At 32.5% G+C, this 17,024-nt stretch overlaps 2 protein-coding genes across 5 annotated transcripts in view; one reads left to right on the top strand and one right to left on the bottom strand.

The window, feature by feature from the left end:
* Positions 1-10,508, bottom strand: part of LOC118194012 (uncharacterized) — a 57,360-nt gene extending 46,852 nt beyond the window's left edge. For 2 of the 4 annotated variants that reach the window (XR_015041227.1, XR_015041226.1), the window contains exons 1-3: positions 10,350-10,508; positions 7,444-7,684; positions 69-143 (exon numbers count right to left, since the gene is read on the bottom strand). Coding sequence is in view for 1 of the 4 variants with exons in the window: in XM_035365184.2 (XP_035221075.2) it covers positions 69-143; positions 7,444-7,683 (315 nt within the window). In the remaining 3 variants the exon portion in view is untranslated. The remainder of the gene's footprint in view (positions 1-68; positions 144-7,443; positions 7,685-10,349) is intronic. The other 2 variants (XR_015041225.1, XM_035365184.2) reach the window with 1 other exon arrangement.
* Positions 10,509-10,835: 327 nt separating this feature from the next.
* On the top strand, positions 10,836-11,794 carry Prosalpha7 (proteasome alpha7 subunit). The gene has a single exon (XM_035362342.2). The coding sequence runs from the start codon at positions 10,932-10,934 to the stop codon at positions 11,688-11,690; it is 759 nt and encodes a 252-aa protein (XP_035218233.1). The 5' UTR covers positions 10,836-10,931; the 3' UTR covers positions 11,691-11,794.
* The last annotated feature ends 5,230 nt before the right edge of the window (positions 11,795-17,024 follow it).

The raw sequence follows: 17,024 nt of genomic DNA, 5'->3' as shown, positions 1-17,024 counted from the left end.
GTGTAACAAAATAATTCAATTTCATAGACAAACATTTTACTGTTAAAAAATAAAACTTTTAAAAATACCGATGCATCTGTCTTAGGTCGAGAGGTTATCCAGATATTGCCATCCTTGGAAAGCTGTACTTGTTTATCAGGGGTCTGAAACATTATACAAGAAATCTTAAGTACAGATGCACAGCAATACATCATAATAAAACTGTAAAATCTCGATTTTACTGTAATTTAGTTTTCTTAGAACGGTATTTTTCAAAACTTCACTTATACATACATATAATCCTTTCACAAAAGATAAAACGAACCTTTTAATCTTTCATGAGGTACTTCGGCGTACGTACTTAAAATATTTCCTAAAACAATATATTTGCAGTTAAAACTTCATTTTTATTTATATTAGTACTTCAAATACTTTCAACAGGCTGTTTATCAAAATAATTTTAACCCTAGTTTTAATCTCTAATATAGTTTTGGTCTGCTCCATGGATGATCAGTCTGTTCAGCGTTTTTTCTTATAACTAACTGATACAAAAAAAAAAAAAAAAAAAAACTACTATATGCAAATTTTTAACAATTTTTAGCTTGCATGCAATACTTTTTTACAATTGGTTTTAAAACATTACAGGTATTTTTAATAAGAATAAAATTAGATACTTTTCTTTTAAAGCCATACCAGGCATTTTTAGCATCATATTGGCACACTTGGGCTTATTTCGTTTCCCTACTAAAACGAAACAAAATGATCAGTAACAGCAATCAGAAACATTCTCTAATTCCACTACAAAATCCCATTACGGAGAGATACATAACCTAGTTATTTTTTTACTTTCTGTGAATACGTTTTCATCAGTATTCATAATTTTGTGTCATATAACATATTTAATGTTAAGATGATATGATAAGAAATTAGCACATACCTCTTTTATATAATTATTCTACTCTATTGTTGTACTGTGATTCATCTAAAATAAATTTTACTTCACTAAGCTCGATAGATGTTAACTTCTAACACCACAAGTAAATAATACAAGAGTAACGAAAGGAATGTCTGATTCTACTGGGGGATGATGCTGGTGGCAAGACTCCATGTGGTAACTGGTGTTGATAGCGTATCGTTAGGTTGCCCAGCACATTTATTATACATCAACGAGAAGCTCTAGTGGTGGCGCTATGTCCATGGGAACCGAAAACCGATCACAAAGGACCAAAAAACATAGTTAGCTATCTCAAGTGATGTTTGTTCCCAACCGATAACTATGCCATCTCACTATTCCAATACCTTGTTTGCACATGCCTCATGTTCTTCGATTTTCTGGGCTACGTTGCTCCTACTTAATTTACAGTCCTCGTGTATAATACATGTATATGCATTATATGCATACAGATAGACAGATAAATAGATAATTCTTCAAAAATTAATGATTATACTATCCAGGAAAATGTAGTATGCTAATGAATATGGCTATTGTTAACTAGCAAAAATCAAAATTAGTTTTAATCAATTTTTTAAGTATCAAATTTGAGTTTGGGTGCCACTGTACAGTCATTAGGTTATCTTAAAGCAGAAGACGTGAAAAATGAGCAATGTCCTCAACGAGACCCGAGTACACGCTAGGTGTGCTACCGTTACTCCACGAGGGTATGCTGGAATTTACCACTTCAGGCCAGAAGAGAAACGGAAAATAAAAGCCTTAGTAAGTGAATTTTCAAATATTTCTTATAATAGTCTGGGTTATATGCACATAGTCATGAAAGTGATACACGAGCTGTGGTCCAAGTGAGAGTGAAACCATATCGCTAGGACAAAATTAAAGAAAAGATAATTGAGCAGCATATTGGGAAAATGTTAAAAAACAAAATTATAATGCCAATTTCCAGTCCTTATGGTAGCCTAGTGGTGTTGCATAGGGAAAAAAAATGATCTCCCACCCACCAATGACAAAACATTTTCTATTGATTATAGAAAACTTTAATATATAAATCAAATATCATACCCATCTCTTGCCCATAATTGAAAAACAAATTATCCAAAAAATTAAATCTACAAAATACATGACAACGTTGGATATAACATCCAGCTATTTCCAAATTCGCACCAAGTCTAAAGATGACCCTAAAACTGTGTTTCATTATGAAGTCTGGTGTTTACGCCAAAGAAAGCAAGAAGCCAAGATGAAATGAATCAAGTAGAAGAGGAGAACAACCAAAAGGAGGGTCACTGCTCACAAAGAATCCGAAGGATATTTCTATCAACAGGTGTAAGTACAGAGACGAACCAACAAAAAGACTACTAAGGAACAAGCAGCCAACAGAACAAATATCTGAGACTTCGAGTCAACCGAGGAAATTTCATCTTTTTCGATTTCCTGACATGCCGAAAGAGGGACCAGCAGGGAATTCTAGGCAGGGCTGAGGAGTCGGTAGGGGAAATGACAGACTCCGACTCCTGAAATTTTAGACTCTCACTCCCTCATGTATATGTAAACATATACACATGGGCTACAGTTTATTTTTTTTTTAATTTAAAAGAAGTAATAGATGCTACAGCAAAAAAATTGATGGCATAGCAAATTATTTATATTAATTAGCATTTATTTTGAAATGGAAAAACTGAAATTAGTAATTTCTAAGAAACAGTATAGCTTCGACAAGATCTTCTTTGTTAGAGGACCATAGATCCGATTTGATAAACTTTAGAGCTGAGAATAGTCTTTCCACACTGACTTGAGTAGAAGGAAGAGCTGTTACTGTTATGTCTACTTCTTTTAACTTTTCAGGATAGAATTTTATAAGTTTTATAAGAGATGACTTTCAAAAGCAATCATATTTCTCTATTTCTTCAAAGGCAGTGTAGAAATCTTGTTTGTATTTTTTCATTTTCATATCTAAAGGCTCTTGGTTCTTTATTCTCATTTGCTTTGCCTTAGCCTTTTCAATATTATCCAAACATATCTCAAAATCTAATTCATAACTGGAAAAGGATGATAGAGACTCGGTTGTAATGTCTCCAGTTTGACAGCCCTGATTTGAATACTCCAATTTTTTTAGAATAATTTCATTCTGAATGAAAGTTCATAGATGGCTTTCTTTGACTTTTAATTTGTTCGTCATCCAATAAAATTCAGTATTTTGGATCTACATATATTGAAACCAGCAAGATCTCATTGTCTAGCAATCTTGTTTCTCTTTTTTCATTGAAAAACTGATTCCTTCTACAATAAACCATCCATTTCAGAAAGCACAAACATCACTTTCTTCCATTCTCGCCTCCTGTTAATTCTTCAGATTGTAGTTTTTTTGTGGCTATATACGTTGTAGAAAGAAGAGTTTCCAATTCTACAAGATCATTCCACAGTCTTTCTGTTAGTGAAACATTAGGATTATCTACAGCTTCTAAAAAAGTTCTTAATTCTAACAACCTCTAATAGCATCAAATATGTACTTCCCCATTGCATTGCTTGATCAATAATAGCTCCTTTATCTGCTCGCTTCCAAAGAATAGTATCATTTTTAGGCATTCTTGCTGCTATTGCTGCTTACCTAAATTTACCAATGAGATTTGTAATTAAATGAAGTAACTAAACAGATCAGCTTAATCAATAATGGCAAATATCACATCCATCCCCCTCCATTATATTTATTTATTAATATGTCAATAAAAGAGAAAATAACTATTTATTAATGTATATAGTTCATAAATAAAAATAATAATTTAGTTTGTCATTAATTTTTTTTTTTTTTTTTTTTTTCCAATTCACTTTAATTTCATTTCAAATTCAAACTGTTCAGTAAAAACCAGAGTCGGAGTCGACTTATTTTTAGCAACTCCAGCTCCAACTCCTTTCACCCAAAAATCTGCCTAACTCCAATTCCGACTCCACAGCCTAATTCAATCAGAACTAAGTTGGAGGAAAGTTTTCAACACTGAGGGAAGGTGCCAAGACTACATGAAAGGCATAAAAAGCGGAAAGCTATAGCAGAGGATGAGACTCAGACCTGTCAAAGGTAGCAGATTCACCAGGTCCATTCCTATCACAATTGGAACGATTTCATGAGAAAGAGAATGCAAGAAGTCGAAAAAGAAAAAGGTGTGCAATTTTAATTTCTGTTTACTATGGTTCAGTTTAATTTTATATCTAGTATCTAATTGCTGGACTCTTCTGAATTTTATCTCAAGTGAGGTTATTTTAGTTTTTTAAAGAGCAAGAACTCAGAAGTTAAACTGCAATCATATACATTCATTTTAAAATTAGCTGAGAAACAGGAATTCAATTTTAGTCTGAGAAGATTGATATGAGGAAACGTGAATGAAAATGCTAAGAACTTCTAAGCAACTTCTGTATCTTGATGTAAAGTACAAGTTGAATTTTCTAACTTAAATGTATTGTAAATATTTTATTCAATGCAGTTGGCATTATGTTTTGGGTTATAAATGTTAACAGTATTCTCAAATTGATATCTGTTAAACTATATTAAAACTTGCATAGTTATAATAATTAAATTGGTTTGTATGAATGAGACATTTATATGCAAGCTAGCAGAATTAAGAGAAATTTAAATTAAAAGTAAGAAGCTAATTGTGTGCATGAGGTAATGTTAGGCTCTTCAGCTAACACTCAAATTTAAAGTACGCACTTGTTAGCACATTAGCTGCAGTTTTGAAAACAGTGTCTTTGAGGTCTAGTGAGCCAGAATTGCTTACATGTAAGTTAAGGTTAGGTAGCAGAGTTGTACTAAAATAAAACACGCTGTCTCAATTTTACACTATATTTCTTCTGGAGAGCAATGGAGGAAGATATTTTATTCATGGAATAAATGAACGGAATGAAAGTGCAGAAAAGTTTAAATGAAATTTTTAAATAAGAATAAGATAATGTAACTAAATGGTAATCATGATTTAGGAATTTTTTTGCTAAAGTCTTTTTCCTTCCAGACTGGAAGGACCCGAGTTGCTGACATGTTACCTTTTGAAGAAAATCAAGCTCTTGTACTCAGAAAAATTTTTATTACACTTAAAATTTCACATTATTGTAAGAGGTTGGCTCTGAATTCTTAGACAGTTACAATTTAAGTTCTTAATGAGGTCATTAAGACCTCTTTTGCATATACTTAAAATTCTGGCAAGTTAAAAGGAGGGATTTATTTAATTTGCTTAACAGTTATTTTATGGGTTGATCTTTACATTATGGTAACTTGACGTTTTTTTTGGCGACCAACTCTCCTACAGCAACCCTCTATTTTTTTTTTCCCCGCCACCATTTTGTCTTCACGAAGTAAAGACATGTTTCTTTTCTTTTTATCTACTGAACACTTCTTCCAACAATCTACTAGCCGAATTACACTTATGCTAGAAATTTTATCTAACAAAACTGCTTAATCATGACAAATATTCACTGCAAAATTGGGAAAAAGTGCACAATACCATACTCCTTACGTGTTTTTCAAAATAACACATACACATAAACCATGTACACGCCGACTTATTTTTACTTAAAAAAACATCCCAGAATTGCACAAAAATGGCATTGCGCACACTCTTCACTATATCCATGTACACTGCTTTTTTCTCATAAATTAGAAAAATTTTACGAAAATACATGACAATTTTCTCAATATTTAAACCCGGTAAAAAGAACATATATGAAATTACCTGATCGCGAAAAAGTATTTACCCTTTCCAAATATGAACATTTCCACATATAAAATAAATAAAATATCCAAAAACTTTTACCTATAAATCATCTATTATATTATAAACGTCACCAACGAATTCATACCGCAATCATTACAAATACTTAGTGTCAGATATTTAAATTATTTCCACGCACGTTTACTTCAACTAAAACGTATACCAAATTCCTACAAACATAAAATTCACAAAATAACTATCATTTAATTAAAATATAATTAAATTCAAAAACACTACTTAAAATATAAATGAGCACATACATTAAATTAATAAAAATTACCTTACAATCCTAATTACTTTAAACTAAATCATTGCTAATAACAATTTTCCCAATAATACCAAATTCCTTTACTTCCACCTTACATTTAGAACAATGCATAAAAATAATATCCTCAAATAATTAAAAATACTAACTTACCTAATCTTCTTCAGAATCTTGATTACGTGTCCGATAAACTTTTCTTCTTTCTGTTTCAGGATCTTTAAAATCATACTTATATTTCACAGCAAGGTACCAGGTAAAATAAATAACTTAATAAAACATCTTTATTTCTATCTCGCACATCCTTAAAGAAACATTTATTACTACCCTTTTCAATACCACTAAATACCCATTTCGAATTCACTTTAGTTACGGCCATGGGATCCAAAAATTCACGAACACTGTTTCACACAACACAGAATAAAGTCAAATACAAAATTTCCAGATTTTTTCCCGATTTCCCCCCTTTTCCAATTAAAGAACCATAATTCGTCCATTAATATCACATGACATATGCCATGATCTCTCATTTCCCTCACACAAAATAATGCGTAATCGGAACTGAGTACTGCTCACATTATTACCAAAGTCCCAGGTAGTAACCTTTATCGCCTCCAAAATGCCGCCAAACTACCAGTTACCATATTGTAAAGATCAACCATTTTATGTTCAAGCAACTTTCCTATTGCTGTTGCTTTTAACTCGCACTCTTTTGCCAGAGTGTAAATTAACTAATGCTTATGTATTCAACTAAAGTAGAAAGAAGTTAGCATTTATGTAAAGGTTTTTGAAGGTTTCAGTCGCGATCCCTTTTTATCATCGAGCTTTTTTACGCAACATCTGGATCCAATAATATTTATGAAAATTTTGTGGGACCCCATACACATTGTGCAAATCCGACACTTGCGAGAGTGACAGTTTCTTCACTTTTACTGTAATGTACTACTACAGTTTTAGGACATTAACTTTAACTTCTAATTTTTAGACATAGAACATTGTGAACATTTTAAATAAGTAACAGGTGAAATGACAGTGTCACATGCAAAACAAGTAAAATGAATGTTTATATTAAAAAAGAATGTGTCGAAACGTTTTTGTCTTCTCTTTGTCTGTATTGTCTTATCTTTATCTATTTTCAGATAGATTGTGTAAAAATATTCGGTAATTGTAAAATTATTATAATAAGTTAAAGAAATATCAAAACTGTTAAAATTTTTGGCCACCCCTTGCTGCAGGTCCCGCGACCTAAGAAACTCTGCACTAAACAGTTTTCTAAAATCAAGTTCAATTTATGATAGCATACATACAATATGTTAAGTAATCAGTGTCTTTATCAGTCCACAGGTCATAGTTAAGCAGTGTAAAAAATTTAAAAATTTTACCATCAAAACCATAAAAAGCTTAAAAATCTAAAAAATCTGGTAATGGATGTATATGTACATTTAATAGCATGTATATATATATATGTGTGTGCTAAAATTAATGTTACTTACTTTAGATAAAGCAAAAAACTGCTTCTTAGATACAGGCTTATTCTTAGATACACTTTTATGGAATCCTGCAATAATTTCATTAGAATTCACTTTTTTCTCACGTTTTGAATTCAGAATTTTACGTGCATCAACAATGCCACGAGATAGAATTTTTCTATTTCTCCAGTTTTCTTCTACACGTTTGCCTGACTGATTCTTCCATTTCTTTTTATTTAACAAATAGCGAGCATCACTCTTCATGCTAAAAGATTTCAAATATATATATATAAAAACAGTTAACATAAAACAAACATACATATAAAGTCATTAAAAAGCACTATAGATTCTAATTTTTTATTGATATTTTTTAAAGATATATAAAAATTTCATTACATGAGAACATTACATAAGGGCACCAGTCTGTCCTAAAAAAAGAATGTTTTGTATGCACTGCAGAAGGATCTGGAAAATATAATAGTGGTCAAAGATAGGTAGAAGGAATCCAGGTATATAATTTGGTCTTTCGCAGAATTTGCTTTTTTGAAGCAGGATGTTTATGGTGTCTTGTCACAGGAGTCACAGATGTCACTTATCTTGTCACAGGAGAAAATGCATAGTCTAAAAGCAAAATCTAATGTGGAGTCCATAAAAGTCATCAGTAGCATTAGCAGGTCAAAATTCTGCTGGCAGAAAAAGTTTTTGGCCTTCTAGTGACAGATATTGGTTGTTACCAACTGAAATTGACAGAAGATGGCAAGAACTTGCAGAAACAAGTGAAAATATCTCACAAATACTTCAGTAAACAACTTCAATAAATCAATTACAAACATTACTAAAGCTTTTCTTATTCTTGTCATTTCAAATACCTGTGATACTTTTCAAAGCAAATTTGAGGTAACAAAATATTTATAAAGAGCAGAATCTAAGACTACACTGAAACTGGGGGGGGGGGGGAAATTAGCCCAAAAGGTAACATTAAAAGAAAATCATTTTAAATACTTTCCCACTCAGAATTTATTTACTCTCTCTCTATATATATACACACAAAGTACACAGGGTGCAGGCTAGTATATTACAATCAGAAAAATTGTGCCAGCATTCAGAGGAAAGTGCCTCTTTCAGCAATACATACCTAGTAAGCTATCAAAATAAATATGGCACAAAATTCTATGGTCAATTCCAAAATTTTCTATACTGTGAATGTGGAGGGAGGAGCCACGCGGTCTTTACGAAGTTAACAGCAGTTCAATGGTAAAAAGATGGTGTGCAACAGTGAGTGGTAATGGTGTGTATATAAGAAATGCACGAGAATCAGTGTTCTGCGGAAAGCAAAATGTTAGAAGATACAAAATGTGGCTTTCAAACTTTGCATTTTTCACAGATCTTCTTTGTCATACGAGAAACTGGAATGTCAAGATGCAAGGGAAAAATCAATTTATCGACAATATCTGGGCCCATCTCAAAACTTTAAAACTTAAACTGTTTGCTGGGCAGTTAGCTAAGAACGACTTGTCTCATTTCCCAAGGTTAAATTCAATACCCTCAGTAAACGTGTGTCTGTGTGATTATAGTAAAGTCTCGAGAGCTATCTGCATAAGGGCAGGGATGCCTTAATGGAGGACGTTCTAAGGGGAACTGGCTCATATACACGTTACACATGGGGAAAACCACGAAAAACTGCATTTTGAGTTCGAACGGAGATTTAGAGATTTCAGTGGCATTCAAATGGAACTGGATATTTTTACCATGCCTTTCAACGTAAATCATGAAGCAGTGAGATCAGATCTGCAGCTTGAATTAACCGAGTTGCAATTTAACAATCTCAAGCAGCTGTTTCTAAATATGCCAAAGTTAGAGTTTTACAAATCATTATCAAAAGTAAGTTTCCCAAATTTAATATCTCATGCCCAGAAAATCAGTACTATGTTTGCTTTACTTTATAAATGTGAACAAGAAACCATTTGTTATCAATTTTCTTTATTAAAAAAGTTAAAAAAAAAAGTCTATTACAGATTCTAGACAGCTGTGTCAGCTATGCCTGCAGTGTAGACAAATTAATGTGCAGTAGTTTTTCCTCTTTGGTGTATGGTGTGAATGTGTTAAAATTCAGGATATCTAATTTGGAAAACAAAACTCTACCGCTAGAGACAAAGGTAGAAATTTTAAAGAAATACAGAATGGTGAATGTAAAACAAGGTTAGCAGCTGACTATGGAATTAAAAAAATTAACTTTTCAATTTATTTGTAAAACAGTTATTCAATTTTAGATTCATTGGAAATAAATAAATTTGCTAGAGAAAAGGATGCTAGATCTTGAAATTTTCCGATAAATGGACCCCTACTGCAGACCAAGTATGATGAATTGGCAAGTCGAATGGGTATTGAAGATTTTAAATGCCGTGATGGATAGCTTTTTCAATTTAAATCAAGGCACAGTGTTACTTATCAAAATACATGCGGTCAAAGGTCTGATGTAAACGAAGACATACGCACTAATTTCAGTAGAAAACTGCAAGGGATTTTCTCCACTTAACTGCCGAAAAATATTTTTAATGCGGAAGTGATTTGCTATATTTTTTTATAAAGGCCACTTTTTGCAACTTCACTGTTAGAAAATACAGCGTAAAAATCGCACAAATTATTAAGTGGAGTATAAACTATAGGAGCAAACAATACAAATATTAACAATACTAATGCTTGTTGTAATGCTGCAGTGTGCAAATTCCGAACGCTACCTCCAAACATCACATTTGTGTGCTTTGAACTGCTTTCGTCATTTTTGACGGTATTTACATTTACCAGGTTCTCTGCGGTAGTGCTTCCCAAATGTCAGATTCTTACCCTTTTTCTTCCATATTCTATTCCCAACGAAAGTTACAACACATAATAAATATTTTTATAACAGTATTATAAATAGATTCACTGACCTAGTGGTACACAGTATATAGGAAATGCAAAGCAATCTTCAAAACACAATATTCTCTTCACTAATATTCCATTAACAACAAAAACATGTAACCAAAGAATCTGTAATTGCATGTAACAACGCACCTTGCAATGATGTTGCCAAAATTAACTTCATAAATGTCAACACATTAGAAATAATTTTAATAAAGTTTTCTGGGGAATTTTATCAACTAAGGAATGCAACTTGCTATAATGACCAGTGAAAAGATATACAGTTGGTCTTTCAGTGGAATGATGTTATAAAAATATATGTTAGGGAAAGTGTCTGTAATTTCTTGCTCTAAATTTCAATACTTTCGCGGTTAGGTTCACAACAATAGTTCCATAAATAGTTAACAAAATTTTAAGATATCTATTTTTAACGATTAAAAAAATAATTTCGCAATGTGTACTTTTTAAAGTTTTTTTTTTTTTTTTTAAGTTAGTTTTGTTTATGGTTTTTCGTCATCGGAAGTCATAACCGTGATACTACCTGACATCGGCATTTTGATCGGACTCCGTGAAAGAGTTGATTTTTAAAATAATTCTGTACTAGCAGTACCATGAGTTCAATAGGTACCGGATATGATTTATCTGCATCTCAGTTTTCACCTGATGGCCGTGTATTTCAAGTGGAATATGCTCAGAAGGCTGTGGAAAATAGTGGTACTGCTATAGGACTAAGAGGTAAAGATGGAATTGTTTTTGCTGTTGAGAAACTTGTTACTTCGAAATTATATGAAGCTGGAGCCAATAAACGAATCTTCACGATCGATCGGCATATTGGTGTTGCAGTAGCTGGTCTTCTTGCAGATGCTCGACAAATTGTGGAAACTGCAAAATATGAAGCATCAAATTATCAGGCCGATTACAACGATGCAATACCTCTGAAATATTTAAAGGATCGTGTGGCCATGTACATGCATGCTTACACACTGTACAGTTCCTATCGTCCATTTGGTGCCAGTGTTATTATGGGTGCTTATGAATTCGATGGTCCTCAGATGTATTGTATCGATCCGTCCGGCATATCATGGGGATATTTTGGATGTGCTGTTGGAAAAGCGAAACAAGCTGCTAAAACGGAAATGGAAAAACTTGAACTGAAAAATATGACATGTGAAGAATTGGTAAAAGAGGCTGCAAAAATTATATACATAGTACATGATGAAGTAAAAGATAAAAATTTTGAACTTGAATTAAGTTGGGTTGGAGAGATTACCAAGGGAAAACACACGTTTGTACCTCAAAATGTATTCCAAGAAGCTGAAAGTCATGCAAAAGCAGCTGTTAAAGATGATTCTGATGATGAAGAAATGTGAATATTAATTCATCTTAGTGCACTTCATTTTGACTCATAATAATTTATAACAAGTTATGTTATTAACATGATAAGTTTTGTAATAATAATCGCAAATATTTTTTATATTTGTATGTCTTTCTTTTACAGTCAAATGCATAAACATATTCAAATGTAATTTTTTATTTTGTAACAGTCTTACTATTGCTTCAAATAAGGTGCTGATTATTAGTATGATAATCTTATAATGCATTTTATATGGTGTTTCCATTGCTAGGATAGCAATCATCATAAGATTTTTTAGGAAAAGGACTGAATTAATTTGAATACAGGTATTATTTAAAAGGTTATACATTGCGTTTACTTTTATAATTAGTAACAAATATGGTAAAAGAGTTGAATTACAAAGATTTCAATGAGGGAATTTAGAATGTTTGTTTCACAGTTATTAATGGGAGTTATTACAGCTGAATTTAAGGTAATCGAATTTGTCAGAATTAAAATTGTAGGGACATATTTGTCATTTCATTAAGGATTTCAATGCTACATATTAATACAAGATATGTTTTTCTTTATTTATATATTTATTCCTTTATGATAAACTTTAGTCAGCATCAGGCTAATTTAGGAATGAATTTAACAAGGTGGTGCTTTTTTACCAGGTATGCTGAGCTTTCATTTGTGCAGAAAAGCAATTGTAAATTAACTATTATGTATGAAATTTTTACTATTAAAGAATATTTATCATAAACAAATAATCTATAGAGAACTTTCTAAAGGGAATTTAAAAAAAAAAAAAGTCTCATGAAACTCATTTCTGCTTCATGAAAGTGTCACTTTTTTTTTTTTTTTTTTTTTAATATGAAATGATTACTGAATGGTGTCAAAAGGATTTTTTAAATATGAAATGGTTGCCTTATGTCGAAGGATTCCAAGAGAATACAATTAAAGTGTGAACAGAAATTTGCATTGATATTATATACGAATATTTTTAAACTAATTATCTATGTTAAATACAAACTAAAAAATTAAAAGAAAAATATACAAATAATAAAAAACTTTGGGTTAGAGTAGAGAGAAGGGCACCCCTTGTATTATCATGAAGTTGTTTCATTTATTGCCAAGTGGTGTTGTGTTTATGGTAGCCTAAATAGTTGATTGATATAAAACCCTATTATGACATAATTGGTTGCATGATTGTGGTGAATTTGTAAGGGCTTGTCCTGTCTGTTGGTTAGGAAGTATATTGCTTGTTTTCTGCTTTAGATGGTAAAATGCTTGAATAAGATTAATTTGAAGTTTCTGTACGATTTGGAAAGAAAGGGGAAATGAGCATTACTTATACTGGTGTGCAAGTGAAGGTTTACGTAGTAGCCATTATTAACTGTTTGTAGAAAGGAAATGCCTATGGTTGGAGGATATTTTTTACTCTTATTTTGTAAATTTATGTGGCAATGCCAGTATACAGATTCTAGTTCAGGGAAATTTATTTGACTGAAGACAACATTAATTCTTAAACAAGGTAAGTGGATATTTCCTTTGTGTAATGCAAAGATGAATTTCCTTTTTTATGTTATTTCATTGTTTGATTTTAAATGTAGTTTATTGCTATTATACTTTTTTTTTTTTTTTTTTTTTTTTTTGCTGGTTGCTCTTTTGACTTTTTAAGTGAATATAGTTTGATATGTACATTTACAAAGTCAAGGGAGTGCACAATGTCTAGTTTATGCAATTCTCTTATGTTTTTTTAAGTGAAAGTAGGTCTTTGTGTACATGGATAAAGTCAAAGGGGTGTGCAATGCCAATTTTGTGCAATTCTGGGATGTTTTTTTAAGTGAAAATAGGTTAATGTGTATATGGATACCAAGTTTGTGCAATTCTTTGTCTTGTTATTTTGGCTTTGTGTAGTGGCGATCAATATCCATGTATCGCCAAGGGGTACCCATAAATATACTTTTACCAAAACTGTGTTTTAGAATGGAAAATTAGTGGGGATTTTATGCCGAGAAAGATATTAAAGTTAATAATATATAAAGATGTATATGTATCTCTTAGACATGATAATATATATTTTAAGTCTCTCATTTTAATATCTGGTAGACATGATAGTATGCATTTTAAATCTTCTTTATTTATATACAAAATTGCCTTCATAATCATAAATCAAAATCTGCACATTACATCAGCTATTTATATATCATACATAAAAGCTCTTCCGGTATTACAAGGACACTTCCAGTTTTTAATTTTTGTCCTTTAACAAATTTTGTAGAGCACTAATTTTTTACAAAACAAAAAGCCATCGACCTGATGAAATATAGGGCTAACAGTACAAAATGCACTTAGGAAGTTAGAATAAAAAATACTAAATGTAAATCACAAAAAAATACAAGAATAATGAAATTGCGAATGCAGCACAGAATAACATACAGCACAAGAACAAAAATTTTAGGAAAAAAATATTGCTTCAGTTTCCCATAACCACTTTGGGGCTGAAAATGCCCATAAGCCATTTTTTATATTGTACATGTTTATAATCATAAGTTCTCAGCACAGTGTTATTAAGAGTTCTTATTTCACAGTGAATTTTTTTGACAAAGGGGTAATAAAAAGGTTCTGAGTTTAATAGTACCAAGTTCTTCATAAATTGTGTTGTTCCTAAAGTACCAAGGTACATTTGCAATCTGCATCAGAACACATGGGCTGTTTGCACTTTTTTCCTATTTTACATGAATATGCCCAGATTGAGCAGGCATAACACATCAGCCACAAAATGGATTTATAAATGAGTAACTTATTATCAAGAGATAGAATGCTGTTTCGAGCAATTAAGGGGTATAGTGTGCCTTTACGCACTTGAAACTTCTGGGTAATTGAATGTAAATGTGAGGGAATTTGTGAGGATCACCCTAAGATAAGGACAGAGTTGTTCCATAGAACTTCAGAGGCTTGGTAATAGTCTTTTTCCTAGTGAACATAATTGCAATTGTCTTGTGAACATTCACTTGTATTTCCCGCTTTAGGAACCAGGATACTAGTGTATGGATGTGGGTTTGTAAATGTTGAATAACTGGACTAAGAAATGCATTTTCAGTAAGGGTTGCTGTATGAACAGCACGCATTGCTAGTGTAGTGTTGGTTGTGCGAGGAAAATCTTTCACATTAACGTTAAAAAGTGTGGGACCGAGCAAGGACCTCTGTGAAACGCCTGGAGTAATGGCACAGCGAGTTGAGTGTGTGTTTGAAATGTGAACAACAAAGTATCTACTGTAAGGTAGGATTTAACTATGTGTATGATGTAATCTGGAAACGCCAGACTATGGATCTTGTAAATGAGTGTGTCCATCCAAACACAATTGAAAGCCTTGGCTGTATCGATAAAAAGTCCAGCAGTGAATTTTTTGTGGGGAAACCCTTCCGCAGTATGCCCCATAACATCCTAAATTTGATAGGAAGTCGACAAGATTTGAGTCCAAACTGATGTGGGTTGAGGATAATATTGCTCTCCAAGTGCTCCTGAACTCTCTTAGAATTACAACATCCATTAATTTGCTAAGACAGAATAAAAGTCTGATAAGCCGATAAGATCCTGGCTCCGTAACTGACTTTTTATGGCTTGAAAATGGGTGTAATACTGGCAGTTTTCCATTTAGTATGGAAGTATTACCAATGAAGAATAACACTAAAGAGTTTAGTGAGCTTGAAAATCATCTTGTGTGTGTGTGATTATGGCTAAGCATCAAGGGCTATCTGCCTAAGGGGAGGGAGGCCTTTCTAAAGGAAACTGGCTCGTATACACGTTACACATGGGGAACCACGAAAACGCCCATGCAGCTAGCCCGTTCGCGGGATTCGAACCTCGGATCGAACTACCAGTGTTCAGTGACTTTACCACTCAGCCACTGGTGGGCTGAAAATCATCTTGAGAGGAAACCTAGGTAAAAATATATTTCGGAGTGCAACTTTGTCGATTGTCCAACAAGGCTCAATTTCAAGATGGCCGCTACACAAAACCAAAATAACAAGTCAAAGAATTGCATTAACGTTATCAGGTTCAATGTTCCGCCTTACTTGCTTGGGGAACATTTAAATGACCTGACTCGGAACAGGGAGCTTACTAAAGCTATGTTCAATAAATGTGGGAAGTAGACAAGATACACAGGAAGGGTATACGAAACCCTTTATTTTTCACTCTTTACAATGATTCTGGACTTCGGAATACAGAGACCAACCACTTGTGGTCTAAACGTAAGAATATAAAAATATTAACTTAACTTTGGAATAACAAACAAGGGCCTCCGAGAAGATTGGCTGTATATTAACAGGAAGCCGTATGTAGTAATGAGAACTGTTAACACTACAATACGTTTAAAATTATCAAGAGAATTAAACCTCTGGCCTGGAAGGCAACCAGCAACCGAGTAAAACTGCTAAGGCAAGCGGCCTGCTTCTACTAACTCCTTCCTCTCTCTTGCTTGGCAAAAAGCCACAACTTAAGTACTTGGCGTTTGCCAGACAAATTTGCATAAATAAGTTAAAGCTTTCAATTCTGGCCGGAAGTAGAAAATAAGAAGTGATAGTAAAGATTTAAAATAAAATAAACGTTAGTAAAACTTAAGATCCTTACATACTTCCCGCCAGAGTTAATTAGTTTGAAACTGAGGTCTAAAACGACCTTGTTGAAAACTTTTAGCTCTAGAATCTAACGCGAGGCCAATCTTTTACAAACATTCCTCACTAGAAACTAGAAATTTAAAAAAAAAAAAATTTGTTTTTACATTATCAGCTCCATGGACAATTATTTTTCATCTGTACTGCATCTAAACAGGAGCTTTTAGTTGAAAACTAGTTTAATGAAATGTTACACAATTAAATGGCAAGTAACATGAATATTTATATTTCTCCTAACATTCTTATTTCATTCCTGACTTTATTTAATTATCTCTCCCCGTGCTCTCTGACATGTGTTGTAAAAGAAAACACCGAACACGAATGTGTTTATGTACAAGTGTTCAACACTACCGCCTGCAATCAAAACACTAACGTGTTAAAATTCAACATAACAAGACCTCATAACACACCTTATCTTCATCTCTAAACCCTGAGGTACTATTCTGAAAGTGGCTAACTCTGAAGTGTAGCGTCAGAGAGCCTAACTACATTCATTCAACCTTTAACACATATTCGCCATGATTTAGTCTTTACAGTCACACGAATAACAAATTTTTAACATTACTTTCACTTTTACCATATCACGGTATTTCTTAACATTTAAAATAACAGTTCACATTGTATATAAGAACATATCAACATGCTGTTAATTTTGCACATTTGAAAACATACATTAGTAGTACTT

Source organism: Stegodyphus dumicola, chromosome 5 (assembly GCF_044657685.1).
Source record: "Stegodyphus dumicola isolate Sdum_Otavi_A_Nest chromosome 5, ASM4465768v1".
NCBI lineage: Eukaryota > Metazoa > Arthropoda > Arachnida > Araneae > Eresidae > Stegodyphus > Stegodyphus dumicola.
Note: the sequence above shows the minus strand (reverse complement) of the source record. Positions and strands in the feature narration are given on the sequence as shown.

What these genes read in the sequence shown, in the direction of transcription:
- Prosalpha7 (XM_035362342.2), top strand. Translation starts at nt 10,932, where the DNA reads ATGAGTTCAATAGGTACCGGATATGATTTATCTGCATCTCAGTTTTCA.